This window comes from Triturus cristatus, chromosome 4_2 (assembly GCF_964204655.1).
Source record: "Triturus cristatus chromosome 4_2, aTriCri1.1, whole genome shotgun sequence".
Classification (NCBI taxonomy): Eukaryota; Metazoa; Chordata; class Amphibia; order Caudata; family Salamandridae; genus Triturus; species Triturus cristatus.
In genome coordinates, this window is record NC_140586.1 from 322486490 (window position 1) to 322501420 (window position 14931).

General features: G+C 41.4%; 1 protein-coding gene across 5 annotated transcripts in view; it reads right to left on the bottom strand.

Moving 5' to 3' along the window:
- Positions 1-14931, bottom strand: part of PRG4 (proteoglycan 4) — a 331309-nt gene that overhangs the window by 125554 nt on the left and 190824 nt on the right. For all 5 annotated transcript variants that reach the window (XM_085601683.1, XM_085601686.1, XM_085601685.1 and 2 more), the window contains exons 12-13: positions 3420-3551; positions 275-340 (exon numbers count right to left, since the gene is read on the bottom strand). In XM_085601683.1, the coding sequence (XP_085457809.1) occupies positions 275-340; positions 3420-3551 (198 nt within the window). The remainder of the gene's footprint in view (positions 1-274; positions 341-3419; positions 3552-14931) is intronic.

Sequence of the window (14931 nt, forward strand, 5' to 3'; positions counted from 1 at the left end):
TGCCTTTTCCTACCTGAAAACACATCTATCACTTCCAACTTAACTTTCTGCCAACATCAACCTGCTTTATTCCTTGATGTTCTTCACAGGAGACATTCTCATTTTTTTGGCAGAGCCAAGCCAACGAAATTCAGGAGAATCAATCTTCATTCATCTGTAGTGACTCTATGTTTCAGAAGGATTTGAAGTGCAAACCTTGACTGCAGACCACTACTGGACACTGGAATACCTGATTATTATGATCAATAAAATCAGAGTAAATAGTCAAGATTACCTTCATCTTCTAAGTCTGTCGCTTTCTTTGTTTTTTTCTTCTTTGCCATGTTGGATTTGTCTTTTTCTGAAAGCAACGGGAAATACAATTTGAATATTTTCATATCAATTAGTTTCCATTTGTAACTTTAGCATAATTACCTGGCAAATGAATATATTTATGCCCCAGTTGTTAATTTATTCATTGTATTCTCATCCATGCCAAAAGGTATACAGCTGTATTTGCTGCGTGTCTTCACTTTGCAGAGGGGAGAATACTTACATGTGGTACCTTGTACCATCTGTGTGACAAATACCTAAAGATAACAACGTTTTGGTACTCTTCCTGAGAAAAATATAATTTCTGTCAGGAAGCACTGAAAGATGCCAAAATCAATTTGTTTAAGTTACCAGGCTCCAAGGTACATGTGCATTATGCTTCACATGATGCTCATGCAATCACCTTCGGAGGATTAAAATAAAAACATGAGAATGCTCAAATATCTCAGAAAGAAATTGAATCCAATGGTTTCCATGTAACATTCCTCAGCCGCAGCTTTGCAAATTAGTCATTGAACTTCTAAAGTGACAACAACATTAGGCTTTAGTTTCTACTTCATAAACAGTTTAAGTATTTGAAAAAGAACAGGCCCAAATTTAAAATTAACAAATGCTGTTTTTTATATATTGACAGGTAATATTTTGTCAAGATACTGATTTCGTATTCAGAACTGATGTATTATTATTGCTATAATTATTGAAGTGTTATTGTATATAAATGTATGTGAAACAGTCTGGGAGGAAAGGGATAGATCCGGGAGCCCCTAATATAACTAAGGATGAGACAAAACTGATTCAAATAAATAAGTTCTGGTTTACCTTTTTGTTTCACATTTTCAATGTATCCTTTGGGTATACACTTTTGAACTTATGTTACGTAGGTATGAACCCAAGACATGGTGACCAATTGTACTCAACCATAAGAGAAAAATAAGAGTGGTTATTGAAATTATGGCTAAAAGAAGAAGCACATTGGACCTGCGGAACACCCACAAATCACATGTGACCTGGAGGATACACCCAAAAACGTTTGTAACTACATGGGTGACATCTGTAAAGTGGACATCTATAGCTCTTGCAGCCTTTTTGGATGATTAGTAGCAGTGATTAGCATCCAGGTTTTCAGTAGCAATATGCTTACTCATTTTCCGTGTAGGAACAAGTTTTCATCTTTAGAGAGTATGTAACAGGTTAAAAAAAACAACTATGTAATGATTTGATTTATGATTTACATGCACGTTGTTTTTTTACAAATTCATCTGTTCATTTCGCAAAGATTTATTTAGATAAAAATTCCGTCCAAGGGAGAGAACAGTGTGAAATAGAGATAAAAAGCCATACTATGCTCAGGTTTCCCTGGAAGGAACAGGTTACATGGTGGCTTAGTATGGCTCCTTACAACATCATCAGTTTCCTTGAATCTGTCTACATTATTTGTTATTAAAAGTGATATGAATATTATTTGCATTAAGAGTATTATTAATATCTGAAGGATTGTTACGTTGTCATATATTTGGTTATTGGTCTCCAGAATTTTGCTTTTATACGAACAGGGATTCAATGCTAATCGTTTTATAACTTCTAATAATATAATAGATATTAATTAGACAATTACACTATTATTCATAATATCATAATGCAAACAGTCAAAAAATTAGAAACAATTTTCGTTACTGTTATTATAATCATCTAGTAGTGATGTCAAAAATAGCACTTATTATACATATTTCCTAAGCCACCTGTATTCTCTCTCCTGCAATTTCATGGTCTTGAGCCTGGTGCCATACTCGAACGTATGATTAGCTGCAAACAAGCAGTACAGACAAACACAGAAAGAGTGTCTGCAAGCAATGACCTGATGGTACTTGTGTGCTTACTCCACCTAAGATGGCACTGTGCTTTAAATGGCACTTTTTGGATACTTATCGTGTATTGCTGGTTAATACTTTCTTTCGCATACCATAATTTATATTAGAACTATTATTGTTATTAATAATATTGTAGTTAGCTCTATGACTATTTCTATAATTATTAAAATAATTCATGTAGTTACTATACACATTGATTGTACTAGTTGTTAATAATGGATAACATGTGTTACTAAGGGCCTTATTTAGACTTTGGCAGACAGGATACTCTGTCAAAACGTGAAGGATATACCATCCACCATATTACAAGTGTCATAGGATATAATGCACTAGTAACACAGCAGACAGGATATCTGTCATGTTTATGATGAAGTATTTTACCGTCAAACTCTAAATATTGCCCTAAGGCTTATTTATTATTGTATTATTTAGCTAAAATGGTGTTATTTCTTTGTAAAATACCCTACTATTGCGCCATTTGGATGCCATTTTTTATTTGTGCCAGTCTTAACTGGCCCCATTTTCAAGTGGAAACATCTGTTTACACACACCCTATGAAAAAAGGGGGTCCATTGACCTATTTCCCACAACACTTGTACACTTAAGGAGTTTAAAGCATAGTGTGTATGCTCAACTCCCAGTGGCCACACCCTGGCCATGCCTGGAAACATTGAAGCTCTCCAACAAAAATCCTACAAATTCTGTAATCTCAAATTTACAAATGGAGGAAACCTGTTAATCTGGAAGAAATTCTGAGATTGTGAATGGGATTTAGACTAAGGACTCCAGTCCTGATTTTGGAAAGCAAGGTTTTTTAAATTTTAATTTGAAACCCTGAATCTAATTTCTTTACAATTACAAATGTATTTGTACCACAACAATATTCATGTAAATGGCTCTTCGTGTTTTAAAAATAGAACCCACATTTCTATGGTCATTTTTCTGTCCATTATAGATTTGAATGAATTTTAAAATATTAGTTATCGGAAAGACTACTAGTAAACACACTTATTTGGCCACAAAGAGTTGGAAGGAGCCTTTCAACAATCACATATCAAATAATGAGTTTGGGCTAGGATTGCATCTCAAAATTGTGTATTTGTGAATCAAAATGGTGGCCCAAAAAGTAGGTCACTTCTACTGCCTCTACAGACATACACGAAAAGCAAGGGAACAGATTTACTCTACATTAGAGTTGGCAACAATGTGCAAAGCGTAGATCCTTTGCTCACACAGTACCTTCTTCATCAGCTGGAAGGATCCCTTTTGCTGGTTTCTTATTTGGAGATTTAGGTGAGCGTTTCATTGTGGACTTGCGGCCTTCGCCTGACGAAAGAGGGACTAAAGCTGAAAGCGGTTCATCGGAGAGTTCTGCAGTGAAATAAAAACCTCTTATTAATAGGTTGTGCTCTGCTCCTCACTTTTAAAACTTTTATTAGGGAAAACAAAATTCTATGCCCAGATGACTTACCAATATTTTTCTTTATATTGAGTATTCACTTCATCATGCTACTCCTCAATAAATAGATGAACCCACATTTAAATTGACACTTTGCATTAGAAAATATCCTAGACTACCGGTCAAGATGCAGGAGCGGCCATTCGTATTGCGAAGTAGTGGGGCTCGGGGAGGGGGATCACACACAAAAAAACAGAAGTATAAATAAAGAAAATAAAACTTACCTACCCAGACGGCTGCCACCTTGCTCTGGATCCTCGCGTCCTCTAGGAACTGCTGCACACTGCGAAGTGCTGGGATCGGTCTGAGTGCCTCGGTGCGGCACTCAGATATAGCCTGGGAGCCTGTATTAGTTTCTCCACCCAGCTGTACAACAAAGCTCGGGTGGAGAAAGTCTAAGTGTGCATGACGGTTTGGCCGTCCCCAGAGGGCCATCCAAACCATTATGCACACTTGGCAGTGCCCACCACTCCCCCCTCCTCCCTGGTGCTGCAGCTGCAAGCAGGTATGGGAGGCCAAACACCTCCCTCAGCTCGCAGCCTGCAGGTCTAATAATAAATGATAATAAAAAATGTTATTATCATTTTATTATTGTCCTTTGCCCCTGATGGCTTTCAGCGGGGGTGGGCTATGCACCTCCGCCATAATGGAAAAGCCGCCTGTCAAGATGGCAGCAGGGCAGGCCGCATAGAGTGGAGCTTCCGTCCAGCTTACTACTCTCCTGAGCACAAAGTGTCTTTAATGTGAGCCCCGGGCAGCAAAGAGGTTGGGTGCTGCAGCTCCAGATCACCAGTTTGGTGGGTGTTGAGTCCGCTCCACAATGCTAGATTCCTGAACGAAGTTTCAGCCATGGGCAATCAGGAGCGTCTTGCACACAGAGCATCGGCGCTGCGTCTGACAGCCTTGCCCTATGTGGACACAGGAAGCGTCTCCAGGGTGTGAGGAACATAGGCCTATCAGAGGGCACAGTATGGGTGCTGTCCCCCGGGGCGGGAGTCGGAGGACCTATAAAGTGATAGCCAGGCCTCTCCCTTGATATAGGGAGCTCGGCTGGGCCCGCAGCTTGGGAGAGACATTGGAGCAGCTGGTGGAAGCAGATCCCAGCTCAGGCATCCACTAGGAGTGCGATTGACTGCCACAATACGGAACTGCCCATGCCTTGCTCCCAAAAAGTCTGGGGAAATCAATTCAATGTAACTTTCTGAGACAACAAAGGGCTGTAGGGACACCAGAATACTACAGCAAACATGGCAGCAAAGGGCTCACTGTTAGGAAGCCTTTAAATCCTGTTCAAAAGAAATTAAAATAGACGTGGAAAAGGTGTTCCAGGAAGGCCTCCAAAAGTGCCAGTGGGAATTGACAAAGATGTTGCTGATATGAAACACGACCGACAGCTAATGGGACAGCCGCTAGATTGAGCTGAGTAATTAATAAACTTTGCAACAGATATCAACCAATTACTCACGACGACAATCTGCTACCTGGAAGCACAAATTAAGTGGCTGATGTCCAAATGGGACGATCTAGAAAATAGACCTTGGTGGGCCAGCATAAGGATATGCAACTTGAAGGAAGGAACAAAGGTCAACGACATGACTAAATGCATCGCAGAGCTGTTCAGGGCAATCTTCCAAGTGGACACGAACTACCCGGTGGATTTAAAAAAAGACAGCACAGAGTGGGCCGTAAAACTGCAGAGTCCAGAGAAAAATTTAGCAATATAGTGATTAAGCTTTCCAGCTACCCCTTGAAAGAGTGCATAATGGTGATGGCACATACATCAAGGAAAACTATCTTCAGCAAAATCTCCCTGTTCCAGGATCTCTCCACAGTGTTGCGTCAAAAGCGATGAGAATACAAAGAGATCATGATGGGCCTAAACAAAAGTCAAATACGCTATAGATGGCTATTGCCCGAGGGGCTACAATTTACATGGAAGTGTCTTGAACCCCAGCAGAGTGCTGGAAATTACTGCCTTTTATGGCATTTTATGGACAGAGTAGTTGCCGGCAGAGGCTTTTGGGATCTGCCTTGGTACTTAGATCCTGGTGGCCCAAATCACTTTATATCTCCGGGGTGACTAGGACATCTTTGATGACACAGGATCATATATTCACCACACAGGGTCTATCAACACCCCTGACCCTTACACTCCAATTCACTTAAATCCTGAATTCTCATCAGGATGGTCACAGGGAGTATTGGGCCCTAGAAACAAGTGGTTACCTCATGATCTGCGACATGCTCTGCCAAATCAAACCTTTAGTGACTGTAAAAGGAACTTCAAATTGAGCGAGACAGACAGAATGCAATATGCTCAAATAAGACATTGAGCCATGCAGTCGGACATTAGGGTGGCCTCAACCAAATCCCCTACACAATTTAAGAAACTGTTGGGCACCTACACCTCCACAAACGGACTTATTGCGGCACTAAACCGCATTTTGATGGGCCAGCCTAATGAACTCAGGTGGTTCTACTAAAAGCCTTGGGAAACTACTTACAGCGATAAAGACTTGACACACCACTTTCAGAATCTTCATAAAACTTTCAAAGGCCTTCAACACAGAGAGGCGAAATACAAACTACTCATGAGATGGTAACTAATACAGGTAAACTCGAAATAATATATCATGCCACATCTGACAGCTGCTGGTGTTGTGGGTCAGAGAGAGACACTATCCTCTATATCTGGTGGAACTGTTTCAAGCTACAGTTTTATCAGAAAGAGATACTGAGCCATTTAGACACCATCATACGAGAACACATACCAGGAAACCCGTCTGTGATACTGTTAAATATGAAAGGCAAACATGGGTGGAGGAGCAGAACTTTGTTGGGGCACTTACTCAGAGCAGCGAAGAGACTGATTACAACATACTGGGAACGTATAGTGACTCAGTCTATAGAACGTTGAGTCCGGGTCCTGTGTCAAATAATGGTCATTGAAAAACTAACGTACAATCTAGTGGACAACACAAGAAACCTGATAAAATATGGTCCCTCTGTTGGCCTACTTCTAGGTTTTTAACATTGAGGCAGTCCATTCCGCGATATGCTCAACCAATAGGCTTGGGCCCCAATCATGACTCAGAATGATAGGGTCCAGGGTAGATACACAGGCAACTGGAAAGTGGGGGACCGCTTGATTGCTATGGCATTTCTAAACATAAAGGACAGGGTGTCGTGTTGGGGGGGGGGAGGAGAGTTTACTAGGCTTTTCTCTTTCTCTGCCTGTGTTCAATAAGTATAGCAAGATGAGGCTAGTCCAGCAGACACACTGCAGTCTGCTGTTTTCTTTTTCTTTTTATATATGTATACTCATAAACTTCAACAACATTTGTTATACAAAAAAACAGAGCTTGGAAACAAATCCTAAATAGGAGGAGGGTAAAAGTATCCAGTCCTGTCTCCAACTATTACCTTTACATTTCGTTAGGCAAAGTCCAGTGTAGGTCAGAAAATGGTGAGTGATGGAAGTGAAGCCATCCTTAAGTTACCACATCTGATAACCATCTCCCAGGTACAAGCTGGAATAAAGCACTACAGGCCTTATGAGTTACCAAGATGACTGAGAGGCAATAGTGCAACCAGGATCCTGGTACAAAGGTATACAGTAGTTAGTAGTTATCAGGTGATGCATTACTACACAGTTGTGATTTTCTTCACTATAAGTGAGGAATACCTGAAGAAGTTTGTGTTGGACACTTTACCTAATTCACGTTTTTCCTGGTGAAAAGTCAAAGGGGGAACTTGTGTGTGGTGTTCCGCTAAACTTGTCATCCAGATTCAGCCAAAGCATTCTATTTTAAGTTGAACTGGTAATTAGGAGTAACCCTGATAGTAGGAAACAGTCCCTAGTGTAGTGCCAGCAGAGACATATGAGTTGGTGTGAGGAACTTACTCACCTAAAAACCATCAAGATCCACCACAAATTGGGCATGCCTACGCCACTAACTTGTAACTAACACTTACATTAGGGACATGCCTAAGTATGGTCCAGCAAATGGACAACAGAGTAAGATCCCACCTACCCTAAGTCACTCGGCAGAGCTGACAGCCCTAAAAGTGAATAGGCCACTTAATTCCACTGAAAGGTTGCTTGATCTGAGCATAACTTCAAATCCTCTCAGCATTGAAGGAAGTAACTATTGCTGGGATTGAGAGCTTGACAGAATTTTGGATTAAACCCTATTGAAATCAAGTTTTCCCACTTCTCCCAAGTTACCTTCACAACTATGTTTGTGGCAATATAAGTTAAAAGGTGTGTAATAATAATACATTATTCCTCTCTCTCATTAGTTAAAGCACAGTAAGACTGCTTGGTTTATCTAGAATTCCAGGTAGACGCTTCCTCGTAAAGCACTCCATGTTTTTCATTTGGGAAATTCTAGGAGGCCAAATATACAAATGATATTTCTTTGTGACCACACTCCACATTGTTCTTTTTAGGTGTGGTGTTAGCAGACACCTATTGATTTTGCACAAAAAAAAATACATCCAGTATACTTATTATAGGAGCGTTCAGCCAGCCATCTTGATTCATTGGTCGGTTCTCCTCTTATTCACATTTTGTTTCCGCCCAGCAAAGCATTCAGCATGGAGCAATGGTAGTAGAGTAGTTAGCCTTACTTTGAAATGACAGTAGAAGTGCATTATAATCACACGTAGTCTGCATTCGCATTTATTTTGTGTGACTAATGTATGGCAAAAGAAAGAGGGGTACGAGATGTAAAAAGTATCACCATGATTACCGCAAATCACATGTGTGCTTTAGAAATGTAACTGACAAGATTGTGGTGTTTTGTATTTGTACTTGATGAAGGGATAACAAATTAAATGTGTTTTATGAATTTGATTTAACATTATATTCATGACAATAATAATGTAGAATTAATCATTCATATATGTTAGAGTAAATGTTAAAAGAATGGCTTAGTATTTTGAAAGGCACACACAATGTAACATGTGGGTTGTTAATTTAGCTTAACTGTAGGACTGAAATGCATTTCTAAAATGCACTCCCCGGCTAACATTTGAATTTGCATTTTGCTTGCATTGCAGACTGTTGCATGCATCTTGTGTTCCCACTGTAGGTGGACAAGACTTTTTTAGTTGAGAGAAAGAGTTATTGTTTTAGTAGAAATAAAGGCATGAGAAGAAATGCGATAACCAATGGGGGCGAGTTCTCATAGGAAAAGAGGATGGCACCAAGGACGTACGGAATATCTCAACATGTAAACAGGGAGGTGGAGAAAAGAAGCTGGAGAATGCTCGCATTATGGAAAACACTAGTAGAAGTTGTGGGAGATGCCTTGATGCATTGTATGCTTATGTCATAATGCAGTTAGGGACAGCTGACACTCTGCTTTAGGATGCCTAGAGGTACAGACCTCATCTTTGGCTGCTCTGACTTTCTGCTGCATGACCCAAGTTGGTGTTAATTCTTTTGAAGGCTTTGACAGCTGACACTTTTTCTCATCATTTCTGAAACTTGCTTTAGATTAAGATTTCCACTTTAGGGTAGAGTAGGGATAGTTAGGGATTTGTAGGGGTTTCTGAATGGAGCCTTTTTGTCTGCTTATAACCAATGTGGCCCTTATTGAGATAGTTGTTTTCTTTTTGTTGTATAGGGTGAATCGGGTCTGGAGATTTGGGGCATATTTACAAGGGGATATTGCCACCAGAAGTTCACTTTTAGTGACATTATGGTGGCGATATCCCCTTCTCCTTATTTACAAAGCAGCGTTAAGCCACTTAATGTGGCCTAACACTGCCTTGCAAATAATCCCCTTTTTATGCTTCACTTAATGTGAAAGGGGCATGCAATGGTAGTTGCAGTGGGCATTCCACCATAAAACCCATTGCTTTTTAATGCTGCCCCATATTTACAAGGCTGGGGCAGTGGCAAAAACTAAGATCAGAGAATACCTGGTCTTAGACTGGCGATACAAGGAGAAATTATTATTTCTCCTAGTTGTTTGCTCTTTCCATGTGTGCTGCAATCCGCAGTTTGACTCTGGATGGGATACTTGTTTGTTTGAGGATTAAATATTCAACATTGTATTGTTGTTGGAACTCCGAGAATTTAAATTTGAAGTTGAATTGTATACTACGAACGTGATGAAGAAAATCAAGTGTTTTAGAGCGATTAGTGGAGATGTGCATGTTCCTACTAGAATGGGTCAAGAGGCACCCCTGGAAGATACGCTAGTTCACTATATGGTGATGAACGTAGGACTCCACACCATTGTTAGGTTAATAAATTGGCATAGGATCACCAAGAAAGAGGGTGCATTGACATTTCCAAGCTATGACACATTCAATGTGAGAATAATCGATCATTTGAGGGGAATGTTGTTTGCAATGAAACCACTACCTAGACCCACGCAGTTTGAAGCGCTCAATGCATGGGAGCGAGCAGCACAGGTCAAAATGAGGGACCAATACAAAGGGAAAATTATGAAAGTGATGCGAGCATACGCAGAGGCGAGGTGGGATGATCAACAAAATAGGTAGAGGGTAGACATGATTGAGGAAGCGAGGTTGTACCCTGCATTAGTGACTGATGAAGGCAAGATGGGGGAAGAAGGAGAGAGAGGATAAAAGGGTAAAGGAGGAGAGGACAGCAACAGCGATGTTGGGGATAGTCGGTTGGATGGGCTGTTGGCAGAACGTCCACCCTGTATAACCAATCATACCAAGGAAAGCCCCGATGCCACTAATAATACTGTAAGTACTTCAACTCCCAAATGTTGTAGGGATCCTCTCGACAGGGAAGTCCCAAGCTGTGAAGAAGGAGAAAATGTAGACAGGTGTCCCGGAAGTCCCTGGGAGTTGTTATTTCAGTCCTACATCGATGATTCCGGATGCTCCTACCGTACTGGTTACTATTGGTCCTATCGTTCCCCTATACGATCCGTATCCCATTGGGAATGGGGATCAGGGAATGTCCATAATTATAGAGGGGAGACCATAACAGGAAAGAGTGGAGAGTCCTCACACAAGATTAATTCCCTTAACACCGATGAATGTGAGCACCCCTTGTGCAGAGACGGCAGATTTCTCTGCAGTTCAAATAGGGCCTAGAACCATTAGGCTCCTATCTGAACTAACAGGCTTAGACTCACCTGTGTGGGAGACACTTCCGAGAGTGTATAACCCCACACCATGAGAAACCACTAACACACACAGATCACTTGAGAGTCAGAACATATTTGATGTTCTGGATTTAGAGAAATGGTTGAAAGAACGTAGCAATACTAACAAAAGTCAGAGTACAGAACCAAGTCAAGGGACTCGAGAATCAGATGTAAAAGTGGATTTGATGGATGTGCTCAGGCTGAAGACTTTGTTGGATGCAATGATAAGTGAAACTTTAGAACTTTATTGGATAGACTTTTAATAACAGAATGAATTGTTGTTCATGAGTAAAGATGTTACTAGGAGAGAAAGGGAGGCACCCGGAAAGTTTTCTGAATTGGCCAGTAAGATTGAAGTTGACATTGAAAGAACTAAACTGTTGCAGGAAAATCACCGACTTGCACTTAGTGATCAAGACATGGAGAATTTGAGAGTGCCAGGACTCAAAACACACATTTGTGAGCTGATATTATTCATATGAATTTGGAGCGCTTTGGATAAGTGGGAAGAGAGGTGGGTGAAAAGGAAGGCTTCTAAAGATAATGGATTGAGTGTTTAATCCTTTCCTTTATTAGAAGTGCCAAGCGGAGGATATGTACATGTGCCTTGGAGTAGGGTTGATCTAGTAGCATTTACACATGATTTCCCGAGAGAAAAGCCAGTGGAGTGGTACAAAAAGGTCAATCGTTTTGTGAGAATCTCAACGGTACTATGGATTGACCTTAACACACTGTTTGAAATTGTGGTTTTAAGTGATTTGTGGTCAGTGTGCAAAATAGCTATTGAGTGGCCTGATAGTGAGCCTAAAAGAGATCCAGTGGTGCATGGTCCGTCACGGATTGTAATGAAAAAATATGATCAAGTGATTACCTGGTTGAAGGCGTAGATGGCTCCGTAGGATGATTACTGAGTTAAGATTGACATAACCACACATGAGCCTAAAGAGACAGCTCATGCTTATTACGAGAGGTTGTTGCAGGCTTTTAAACAGTACAGTGGGACAGATACCCTTGAGCCGAAGGACATGGGACAGTTTGTCTCTAAATTTGTAACAGGGTTGCAAACTGAAATTAATCTAATGATCCAACAGCATTTAATTTGTTAGCAGAATAAGTCTATTGATGAAATTCTGCATTACCCCAAATATTGCAACGATGAAATTGACATGAGACATAAAAAGATAAAGGAGAGATTGATGTTGGTGCAGATTAAGGCTATTCAGAGAGGAGGTTGGGTCCAGCCATACAGTGGAAACGGGGTCCCAATATCAGGAATATACCAACAAGGAGTTCAAGCGCAATAGGGTGAAGGAATGCAGGGGCAAGGAAGAGGTGTTCCAGTAGATCCAACAACCGGAGTGGGCGTGGCTACCCTAAAGAAAACCAGTCCATGCAACTATTGCAATTCGGTAGGGCACTGGAAGCGTAAATGTCATGTAAATCCTGCAAATCAGGTCAAGAATGGGGGGGTCGAATCACCCACAAGGTAATGTTGTACAGTCTCAGATTGTGCATTGACTGAGAACCCAAAATAAGGGAGGACCCCAAGACCCTATGATGCAGGTGCCACATCCTTCGATGCCACCGCAAGCCCTACAGAATATCTCTAATGCTCCATTCCAGCAATATCCCATGTTTGAAGCTTTCAAGGACTCCAGCACCGATCAGTCCTTATGACGGTGCCTGAGAGGAGAGGAAGTCTATACACTTGGGGCAGACTTGGAGGTAGACTAGAGTGGATCTTATGTCAATGCTGATGTACATGGTCATAATGTCACCTTTTTGATCGTCACTAGTGCTAACTGCTCTACTGTGAGAACAGCAGAGGCTACAAACCTACCCCTCTTGGGAAAAACAATCCAAGTTGTAGGTGTCACAAATAAGAGAATTTTCAATCCCTTTACAGAAGACGTCCCTATGAAGATAGGGACCTTTGAGGAGAACCATTAGTTTGTGGTATGTAATTCAAGCCCCGTGAGCTCAGACAAAAGATGAGGATGTGGTGTTTACTTGTCAAATCCAAATTTGGGTGCTTCATTGTACCCCTAATTGACGGTAGAGGACTTGTCGCTAGATTTCCGAGACACAGTGTCAAGTGTAGTTTGGGATTTTACGGGAAAGGACATAAGACACATCAAAGGAGTTGAGCCTGCCCGTATGCAAATCAATCCCAATGCAGAATATCCAAGAACACCATAATACAATTTGACACCTGAAACAATTGCTGGGATCACACGTGTGATCAAGTCCTTGATTGAGCAAGGTATTTAGAAGGAGATCCTGGTGACCCCATGCAACTCTCCCATTCTGGGTTTACAGATGCCTAGCAGTAGAAACCGCATAGTGGAGGATCTCCGCAAAATAAACAATGTAGTGGTTCCTTGTTGTCCCATGGTACCAAATCTATCTGTGATATTGTTTCAGATTCCATGTGAGTGTTATTAATCTTTGCCAGGCATTTTTCTCGGTCCCCTTGCATGGAACAAGCCAATTTTTGTTTGAGTTTAGGCTGGAGGATCATGTTTTAACGTGGTGTTGAGTACCACAAGGGTAAATGGACAGCACTTCTATCTTTAACCAGATTTGGAAGAAAAATATTGAGTCTTTGCTCATGCCCTGTAATTTGGTCCTGGTGCAATATTTCCAAGATCTTTTGGGTGCCTCGAATACTCCGGATGCTTGCAGAATTGATACCATTGCTTTGTTGAACCATCTGGCTGAGAATGGACATAAGGTGTCCCCGGGTAAGTTGTAATACTGTCTGACTGAAGTCCTATATTTAGGACATCGGATTGCAAAAGGTGTCAGAAAGGTGTCACTAGAGAGAATATCGGTGATCATGCATATGAATTTGCTGCGCACACAGAAGAAAGTCAGGATGTTTTGGGGAATGGTGGGCTACTGTCGCCAGTGATACTCAGTTTTTCCCTAGTGGTCAAACCTCTACAGAGGGTGACACACAAGGATGTGTCTGATCCAGTGCACTGGGACAATGATTGCTTGAATGCATTCCTGAAGTTGTGAGAGAGCCTTTGCCGTGCTCCGACGCTGGGACTGCCTAATTACAATGAAGCGTTTTCGCTCTTCTGCCATGAAAGGAAGGGATGTGCTCTCTCAGTGTTGACTCAGAATCATGGAGGTGTCCATAGACCAGTTGCATACTTCCCAGCTACTTCAAATACATTAGCGTCTGCATTGCCCAGATGTCTCAAGTCTGATCATGAAGGAAATATGAGGGCTGCCTATGCTGTCTGTACCGGTGGTGGAAGCTGCTTGTCTTCAAGGAGTATTCTCGGCACAAGTTGCTGAATTGATTGCCCTGACCCGCACATGTTGTGTCTCAGACCAACTGAGGGTGACAATATTCACCAATAGCCAGTATTATGGCTTTGGCATGGTGCATGATTTTGGACAGTTATGGTCTCAGAGAGGTTTTATGACCTCGTCAGGGTCACCTATACGAAACGGGAAGGTTGTGAGAAAACTGCGGGAGGCTTTACAGTTGCCTCAGGAGGTTGCAATCATCAAATGTCCTGCTCATTGTAAAGGAAATGACTATGGTACTCTTGGAAATAGATACTCTGACAAAGTGGCACGTTACTGTGCATTGAATGCTTTCAGTTTCAGTGGGGAGTAAGCAAACTAACAGAGTGATGAGACTGATCTCAACCTATTGATGACAGTTGCTGATATTTGGTATGAAATGAAAAGTTTACACGAGGAGGTTTTCGAGGAAGAATAGTCAGGTTGGATTCGGGCTGGGTGTGTAAAAAGACACAATGACATTTGGGTTTTGAGTGATGGGAGGACAGTGTTGCCAAATAGTTTGCTACATCCGATGGCGAGGCATATTCATGGACCAACCCATGTGGGAAGGGATGTGATGGTGAGGTCGTTCAGGCATTCATTGTTCACATGGGAGGTGCCTTGATTCAACGATTGCTTATGTTATAACGTAGTTAGGGACAGCTGACACTCTGCTTTAGGAGGCCTAGAGGTACAGATCTCATCTTTGGCTGCTGTGGCTTTATGCTACATGACCCATGTTGGAGTTACTTCTTTGAAATGCTCTGACAGCTGACACCTTTTCTGATCATTTCTGAAACTTGCCTTAGACAAGGATTTCCACTTTAGGATAGAGTAGGGATAG